Genomic DNA, 9,446 nt, shown 5'->3' on the forward strand with positions numbered 1-9,446 from the left:
AGCAGGAGATACACAGGACGGGTTTTGAATGAGCTGCTGTGAACCAGCAGCAGCAGTGACCGCAGTAACTCGTCCTCACATAAAGACACCAATCAGTGTTTTAATGGTGCACATGAGGCTCCTGAAGACTCTTTTTTTCTCCCTCTTTTTGGGTCATTTACTTGAATGGAATTAGAAATCACTGGACTTTTTGTTTAACTTTACCTGAAGGAAAAAAAAGAAGATAATCACCCTGCTGTTTGTATGACTCAGAAACACCAGCTCAAGACAATTCCCTGTATAACCTACTATTTTATGCTTGGTTGAAATCTCAGTGCATGCATGAAACTCCTTATATAAACTAAGACTGGCGGGATCGGGGACGGCCTTTGTGTTGGGGAAGTCAGTGTGATAGTGCGTTTAGACGGGCTGTTTTCCGGTGTCCAAGCGGGTGGTCTCACCTACTGCCTGGTTTAACATGAAGACGAAGAAGCGACACAGATGCTGTGTTTTGCAGAGTTTTCGGGGCAGAGGGAGGGTGGGTGTGGAAGGGGATGTGGGTGGGGGTTGAAATCATTAAATATTCACATCAAGCCATTTAAAGCTTGAGGAGGAAAAGGGTGAAGGGTCTTAACATGTATTGGACAAGAAGTGGGGTGCTTTAAAAAGTGATTAAAAAAAAGATAATAAAATTGATATTAACACATTAACTTGTGTTGTTTCACTTTACTTGGTTGATACACTTACAGGAACACAGAATAGATTAAATGGTTAAACTTTAATCAGCAACTAAAATTATCATCCAGGACTCCTTTGAGTATAGTGAAAACAAACACCCTCTATTCTACATGTTAAACATTTGCTTGATTTTGTGCCTTTTACATAGACATGATTACATTTTTCAAACAATCTTAAAAATCTTGTTTATTCATCTTCTCAAAACCTGAATTGGCGCAAAAGTCAAAGATTCTGAATAACAACATTTTCCCTCTAAACTTAGGTAAATAAAATATATGTAATTGTCCCACTCATAGTTAAAAGCACATTAGTGTCATGCATTAAGCCAAGTTTAACAACTTTATAAAGCATCCTATCTAAAAGTTTGCAAAGCTGAAAGTCGAAAATGTTGTCAATTTAAACCTAGAAGTGATTTTTCATATATCATGCATAAAATGTGTTGTTTATCTGAAGCAGACAGTGTGTCAGTGTCCATGCTCTCGTCTATTGTGCCTGCATGCTGAGCTGTTATTCGTCCTGTTTACTATATCTGCCTCTGACATCATTATTATTGGCCGACTGGGAGGATCTACGCGCACTTCCCTTTAAGATGCGTCTGTCATCTCGCCGTTAATGGAAAGTCACCCCGGCTGTTTGCTGCGGTGCAGGACGAGATCTGCTCCAGCTGCCTGAGGAGAGGGGGGAGAGGGGAAGGGGGACAAAAAACCTCACTGTACTGCATTTTGTGTCGGCTGACTAAACCAAGAAAGGAAGGGGGAGGGGGGAGGACGGGCTCCGCCGGAGGGAGACGGAAATGAGAGGAAACCCTATCCCTTTAAGAGCAAGTGGGACATAGCGGTGCGAGAAAAGGAGAGGAGGGGGAGAAGAAAGAGGAATTAAAAAAGAAAAGGAAGAAAGAGACAGGGAGGGAGGAGGGAGAGCGGGCGATAAAAAAAGAAAGATGACATCCTCGCAGCTGAGCGGCCGAGGTGGAGCGAGAGGCTGCGGCCCGGCGAGAGCGCCTCGCGCCGGGGTCAGGGCTTGAATCCAACGCGAGGCTTCGACAAACACCCGATTGGCCTATCGGGAGAAATCGGAAAAAAATTGATTCATAAATCAAAAACAAAGCATGACCTGCTGTGCTATCAGATACGTGTGTTATAGCCCATATTTGGTATCTTTCTTACAAATGCATTTTTAAGTCCTGTGGAGTGTTTTGCTTACTGCTTAAATATGATACTGAAATATGCGTTTTTATTTTTTTGATGCAATTATGTTGTGTGCTGTTGCGTTTTTGTGAATTCAGTGTTTGACGAATTAAAGTTAGACACTAAAGTGAAATAGAAACCGGCCATTATTGGAGCTGGCCTGCGTGCTGCAGCCTGCGTGAGTGCGTGCATTTTAATGGACAGCATTAGGCTACCTCAATGAGAAAAAACACATATTTTTGCAGACGACATTACATTTTTTTCAAGCAAAATCCGGGAGCCCGTCGTTCCTGCTGCAGGACAGGCGCCTGTTTTTGGTTGCCTCGGTCATCGGTGAGCCGATAGAAACAATGCACATGTTTCTTTCCTCGATCTCAATAAGGAGCTGACTCTATAATCTCCATCGCTGTGCCGCAAAATGGATGCTGCTTGGAGCAATTTTCTCTTCCAGGTAAGCTTGATGAGCAGCATTCTGTTTCTGTTCTCATTCACTGACCCATGGCCTCTCGACTCGTGTGTGTGTGTTCGTGTGTATGTGTGTGTGTCCAGCAGCCCTATCATCGCCACACGTTGTATTACACCTATAGATAAAGCTGAGACTTGTGTTTACATTTGGTGATGGCCTCCTCGCTTGCTTCTCCAGAATACTCCCACCCAAAACCAAGTGGAGGGGAGTCTCCAATCAGAGCTCATGTCAGTGCATACGAGTTCTCCCCAAACCCCACCCACAGAGCACATAGCTCAGCCTCCTTCAACTGTGGACACTGCTGCTCTCAGTGAGGATCCCCTACCTGGTGAGAGACACCGCACTGTACACCTGTGGAGCTGTCAGCAGTACAGATAAGGCGACATTACTCCTCATTTGCATAACTTAGTCATTGAGAGGTGCACAAAACCAGGTGATTTTTGTTTCTGTTATTCACAGTTGAAAGGATGAGTCAGATGTAGACCAATCTTTGCCTTATAAAATGCTATTTTATCACTGCTACATACAGTACGTAACATTGAAGTTCAATCTCGTAATGTTTATGCAGCAGCAATCGAACCCTGATATTTTTGAAAAACATTCAAATGCAAATTAATGTTTTAATCTGAAAAGCATCTGTCTGAAATATGAGTATATAAAATCTTCATTTTCACAGGTAAGATCAATAGTAATAAGAAGAAATCCAAGTGCACTAAGGGGGTCTTGAAAAATTCAGACAGGAGAAACCATAACTGAGCAGTTCCACTTTTTGATCTTTAAATCTTGTTTTAATGTTTATGATTGTTTTTGAGATGAGCCTAATTCAAATGATCACTTTTCAATCTTCCTGTCTTTCCTCCCCCTTCCTTATGGATCTAGTGAAGCCTGTGTCTCGTCCGGCCCGAGTGCCCCACATCTGTGCCATCTGCAACAAGCAGTTCAAGAATAACTACAACCTGCGGCGGCATCAGTCGGTCCACACTGGGGTACGCATGAAGGACAGGGCCAGAGAGCAGGCGGAGGGGGCAAAGGAGGGAGCGGCCGGCCAGTTGACTGTGGCGGTGGCGGCCCCGTTGGCGATGGCGGTGGGGGCCGGAGGGAGGGCGGAGAGGCCAACTGTTCCCCTCTCCCTGCTGCATCTCTCCGCGCCTCCTACTCTCGCCCCTCCCGGCTTGCTGGCGGGGGCCCAGCAGCCTCCCCTGGGTAGTCAGGATGGTGACAGGGTCACCATGCCAAACGTAATGGCTAGTGTAAACCCCCACGCTCCACCTCCTGCTGCTGTCGTCATGGCCTCAGGGGCGACAGTACAGGTGGGTCAGGGCCTTGTGGAGATGGCTGTCGTCAACCCCCGAACCTTCCAGCATGTTGTTTCTTTAGCTGCACAGCCACAGGGATGGTTGACTGGAGCTCTCCTGTGTATCGTTGACTGAATGTTACAGAAATCTGTTCAGGGACCAGCAAAGTTCATCCCAGTTTGTGGCACTGGTCCCCAGTTTGAGAAACACCATGCTAGAAGCCCCCCAAGCTCCCCTGCATGTTCTCTGTAACATAGAGTGTGAACGCACAAAAAGACTTAAATCCAACTGTAAGTCGTTGACCTAACATGCAAAAACTTTCAGGAAGTAAGGTAAAGCAAATCTGCGTGTATTTGCATGGTTTCAAGAAAAGAGATTTTAAAATATCTGAATAGCTGCACATTGAATAACTCTTTCTTTGATTTCACTTGTGCAGAAAACACTTACCATCTAAATTCTGGAGTTTGTGTTTATCTGATTCTCTTTTTCACCTCAGCGGCCATCCAATCCCAACCCCAACCCGGTGAGGAAGAACCACGCCTGCGAGACATGCGGGAAGGCTTTCCGGGACGTTTACCACCTCAACAGGCACCGCCTGTCCCACTCGGACGAGAAGCCGTTCTCCTGTCCAATCTGCCAGCAGCGATTCAAGAGGAAAGACCGCATGAGCCACCACGTGCGCTCGCACCAGGGTGGCGTTGAAAAACCGTATGTCTGCCCCCACTGTGGCAAGGCTTTCTCCAGGTGAAAGAGTTAAAGTCGGATAATGATTATGATAGTGATTTGAACCACACCATTTTATTACTGTCTCTGACATGTGATGCTGAATCTGAACTAATGCATTACCTTTCTTTACTTCACAAGGCCGGACCATCTCAACAGTCACGTCAGACAGGTGCACTCCTCAGAGCGTCCCTTTAAATGCCCAGTGCGTCATGCTTTTTCTTCTACTTTGCTCACAGTTAGATTGTTTGCCTGCACGCTGTTCGTGATGACTTAAGCTGAAGGACCTACAGCCTCACACTGATTTCACAAATGTGTAAATTAGATTTGAGATTTTAAAAATGGAAAAAATATGAGGATGAGTTTTCTAAATTAAAGATCCCACACTTTTTTTATTTCATTTTCTCTTACTATTATTGATTGCCCCTTTTTTTTCAGACCTGTGAGTCCAGCTTTGCCACAAAGGATCGGTTGCGTGCGCACATGATTCGCCACGAGGAAAAGGTCCCCTGTCACATCTGTGGCAAACTCCTGTCAGCTGCTTACATCACTGACCACATGAGGGTGCACAACCAATCACAGCACCACGCCTGCCATCTTTGTAATCGCAGTAAGAACCAATATTATTATTATTATTATTATGACGAAAAAATCTTTGGTTTCTTCAGCTCGAAGGAGCGAGGTAGCATCTTTACACAGAGTGTTTTGATTTTCGAGCAAACACCCTGACTATTTCGGTTGTTTTTGGCTGCACGTCTTGTTAAAGGTCACGTATTACGCAAAATGCACTTTACAATGTTTTTTCGAACTCTACAATGTGTCCCTAGTTCATCTACGAATACCACAATTGGGATTTAGACATGATGAAATACAGGATCAGAGTGGAGTTTGAGCAAGAAACTTCAGACATGATTTGGGGAGCTGTGGGACTTATTTAGAAGTGTTGAAGAGGAGGATATATGTGACCTTTTGATTTAGAAAACAATAAACCGAATGAGCACTACTTACTGAGCATCCAACAGGTTGATCAAAGTGGAGCATTCAGGTGCCAAAGAATTAGAAAGGAGGTGCCAGCCAGGAGCTGAAATTGGTGGAGATCAAACAAAGCTAAAATGGGGATTTAATATTGGACTTAAATTCAGCAGGAGAAAAAAAGATGCATGACTTACGTGTCATGATAAAAATAATGTTTCACATTTTACTATTTGGCTTTAGAGATCAGTTCCTTGCTTAGCTTTTTATTGGACATTGAGCTGAATGAACTGGCATTTTTTTTATTACTCTCTGAAATAACAAAGTACAGTAATTATTCACTCTTTTCTCCTTTTAGGCTTCACAACTCTGACGTACCTTCGCGTCCATGCCCAGAAGCACCATGGCCAGGAGTGGAAGGACAGTCCTGGGGGTTTCGGCACGACCACAGGTGGCATCCTCGTCTGCCAATTGTGCGGTGTCCACTGCAAGACCCCAACCCAGCTCCAAGGGCACATGGGCACCCATAACAACAGCCAGGGTGGCCCAAACCCTATCACCTCGAATGTGGCTTCCAGCAGCTCCGTCTCCCTTAGCAACATGGTGACTGCACCTACAGTGTACGTCACAGGTAACACAGTGGTGGACCTGCTTGTTACGGACTGCTCTAGTATTGCAGCGCCACAGTCCCACAGTTAGCAGGATGGAGCTCAGCAATAATAACCTCGGTTTCCTAATAGAGGGCAAGGTTAGAGAAGGTCAAAGTGACACATAGATGCTGCTCTGGTTTCACTTTTGTAAAGTCTTCAATTATTGGCAAAGTTAGGATTAAGGAAGGAATTGATTCAATGCAGAAGAGCAACACCAATGATAAACATGGATGTGTTGCTGGAATATTTGTGTTAGAAACAATGTGATATTGTGAGCATCTAGTGTATTACTCTCCCTCTCTGCCCTCTCTCTCTCTCTGCCACCCCACCCACCCACCCTTTGGCATCAGCTGCTCTCTGCAAGTGCACCAAGTACTGTATATCTCACACCAGCTCTGATCTTACCTCCACATTGTAGCTCTCTCACATAAAAATCCAAATGGCTTTGGTAAAGAAGAAATAGAAAGAGACTAGATTGAATAGGAAAAAAAAGTAACACATGGGTGGCGGGAAGACGTGTGTTAGCATGTTAGCATTATAACGCTAAAATCAATGTTTGATTTTGAAAGCTGTAAGTTTACAGACCAGGACAGGACGGCATTCATGTTGAGCGCTGTATGGATTTGTGGGATGTACTCTTTTATTTGTTTCTTAAAGGTACAGAGAAAAGAATAGCGATATGGTCAGGATTGTCAAGCACCTTAGTTGTTTGATTTAGCGGGGATCAAAATGAGTTTAAGATTTCTTGGATTTTTCTTCCTCTGAGTCTTCCTCTGTGTGTCTGACCATCTTACAAAGAAAAAAGAAAAAAAGAAGAAAGACCTAACTGCAGTTCAACTCTTCTTCTGGCTTCTAACATGGCAACTCCTGCGCCTAAAAAAGCGACCTTTTTGCATGAAATTAAGCTAACTCAGTCATGCTTACTGTTAGGGAGCTGTCATGACAAAAGAAACACTAAGCAGTTGTAATACGTTGGCTGTAAACAATTCTATTTATTAAAAAGGTTTGATTTTAAGAGGACATAGTCAGCCACTATAGTCACATGGCAGCCATTTTCCTCTGAATCAATGCTAAGGTGTCAGCCATCATACTGCAGTATGTGTGCTGTATATCCTTAAAATTGGATATATGACAAGTTCTTCGCATATCACAACTTCCTTGAGATCGGCAAGTGAAAAAGACAATGAATAGGGAAATGTTGAAGGGACAAGACCCTTTTTAAAGGCTGAACAAGCTGTTAGCTAAAGTTACGAAAGAGTTAACATTAACATTCTGCCACTTATTTTCTTGTGTTGTCTAGAGAATATCTAAACACTAATGTAACCGTGTGTTTGATGCTACAATGAGAAGGGTATAAACCTGGCTGAAGTTAATGTGGCTTTGGAAGTTATTGAAGGCTTACATTAGCTGTTTAATGGTTGCTAATGGGTCATTAAATATGTTGTACCTGCAAATAATGCCAAATGTCCATCGAGATTTTCCTTTTTCATTGGTTTTTAGTTGCTGATTAATTCAGGCTAAGTGATATGATGGGGATTCTTTTTAGTTATGTTACACTTATGGGATTCACTACCCTGACTCAGCAGTAGGACATCAACATTTGAGTTTCTCATCCTGTGTGTGATGTCAGAGGAAAATGGCAGCTCTGTGTACTGTAACTGGTAAATTAATTTGATTGTAACTGTCATTGCCATAGTCCTTTTTTTTTACTTTTCTCTCTGTACCTGTCAAATGAGTGAGATTTATGCATTAGACTTAGACATTTAACTCTGAATAGCACATCATGTTCGAAGTGCAAGTCATTAACTTTCTAATTATGTCACACGTCTGTTGGATATCTTTATTTGCTCTGAGTTATATTGTGTAATGTGGTGTCGAGAAAGGGCTTATTAAGTCATAAGTTACGTATATTTGGAGTTTGACAACACCACTTAGTATGCTGTAAACAAACCTGGTTTTGTACTGGAGTGCTTTTTCAGTTTTGTGTTGATATGTTACCTTGAAATTTGTAGTAGTTTCTTTCTTTCTTCCTTTTCTTTTCTCTTTGGAAATGTGTTCTTCCTTTTGAGAAAAGTAGTGATCTTTAAACAAAAAAAGTTCCTTTTAGATTTTTTCTTCATAACACTAAAAAAATAATAATACCTCTACTCTAGGATTCTGTACAGCTCTTCTGATACATCTTAATGCCTTATTGTACTCAACTGCATTTTAATTATTTTATGATGAAATATTTCAGATCTTAGTCATGGATTCATTAAGAATAATAATGGGATGTATTTATATTTATATTTTTATATTTCTCAACAGTATGCATGTCTAAAAGATTGTTAGAGCAAAAAAAACAAATCAATGATGCTTACTACAGTCATGTTATTTTGTAGATGAAGTAGAAATCATTTTATTATTTTGTTATTTGGACAATTTAAAGTAAAAGAGTAAACGGGTGTTTGTGTGCTGATCTCTTCCCCTTTCATGATACATAGTTGATTTCACACAGGAGACATGAGGGAGTTTTATTGTGCAAAATCACGCTCAGCCATTTTGTCATCTCCAGTGATAACACTTTATAACAAGAGCATGCATCACGCTTGAATAATTCATAATTAATGCATGACTCATGATGATTTGATGAATGAAATAATGCAGTATACACCTTTAAGTAAAACTGACATCATTATGAGCATATTGGATACATTTTTGGTCATTTTTACACCATCAAATATTCTTAGAGAACACGACTTCAAAAAAGGCTTAAAAAAACAAGCAAGTCAATGCATTTTCCTGGTCAGTGTGCAGGGACTTTTTTTATGTGGACTAGCAGCAAGAATACAAATGTGAAAAAATCACCTTTCTTTTGTGATACTTGTCAGATGTATCACATAAATTTAGTGTTTAAAAATCTTCCAGAGGAAGTCCTCCTCTGGTGACGGGCCAGAACAGATAGCAAATGAAAACAGGAGTAAAACATGTAGTGATATGGGACTTTTTATTCACTTGACAATCTTGTTATGCAAACATTTATTATAAAGAAACATCAGACATGTTCTCTTCAGTACTGGTAAAAAGAAAGGAAACTGTAAACATTGGTTAAAGTACCAATCAGAGCCACTTTTGCATTCACAATTAAACTCAGGATTATAACACTGATGAGAAATAGTAATTGTGACAAAGAAATTAATAAAGCTATGTTGTTATTAGGTCTTGTAGAGAAAAGGTAAGTGTAGTTGTAATAACAGTTTTGATACTCTGCAATTAATGCCAACTATGCCAAGTGCCTAATTCGATATATGCGAACACCATGACTGTTCCTGTCTCAACCTCAGAGCTGTTTGTTCTCACCAAATATTCACATTATCTACTGTACTGCAAAGAGTCTTCCTCAATGGGTCAGTCTAATTATGGAAGTGATTGAAGGTACAGCACAGTGTCTTAACCT

At 41.6% G+C, this 9,446-nt stretch overlaps 1 protein-coding gene across 3 annotated transcripts; it reads left to right on the forward strand.

Moving 5' to 3' along the window:
• Positions 1-1,230: 1,230 nt before the first annotated feature.
• On the forward strand, positions 1,231-8,468 carry mazb (MYC-associated zinc finger protein b (purine-binding transcription factor)). Of its 3 annotated transcripts, none has more exons than XM_079372128.1 (7): positions 1,231-2,355; positions 2,548-2,698; positions 3,250-3,680; positions 4,162-4,409; positions 4,530-4,593; positions 4,827-4,998; positions 5,719-8,468. In XM_079372128.1, the coding sequence occupies exons 1-7, from the start codon at positions 2,323-2,325 to the stop codon at positions 6,057-6,059; spliced, it is 1,440 nt and encodes a 479-aa protein (XP_079228254.1). In that variant the 5' UTR covers positions 1,231-2,322; the 3' UTR covers positions 6,060-8,468. The 3 variants fall into 3 exon arrangements, with proteins under 3 accessions (XP_079228254.1, XP_079228255.1, XP_079228256.1); XM_079372129.1 differs by having other exon boundaries at positions 4,530-4,560; XM_079372130.1 differs by having other exon boundaries at positions 1,488-2,355; positions 3,250-3,356.
• Positions 8,469-9,446: the final 978 nt, after the last annotated feature.

Source organism: Symphodus melops (genome assembly GCF_947650265.1).
Source record: "Symphodus melops genome assembly, chromosome: 21".
NCBI classification, from domain to species: Eukaryota; Metazoa; Chordata; class Actinopteri; order Labriformes; family Labridae; genus Symphodus; species Symphodus melops.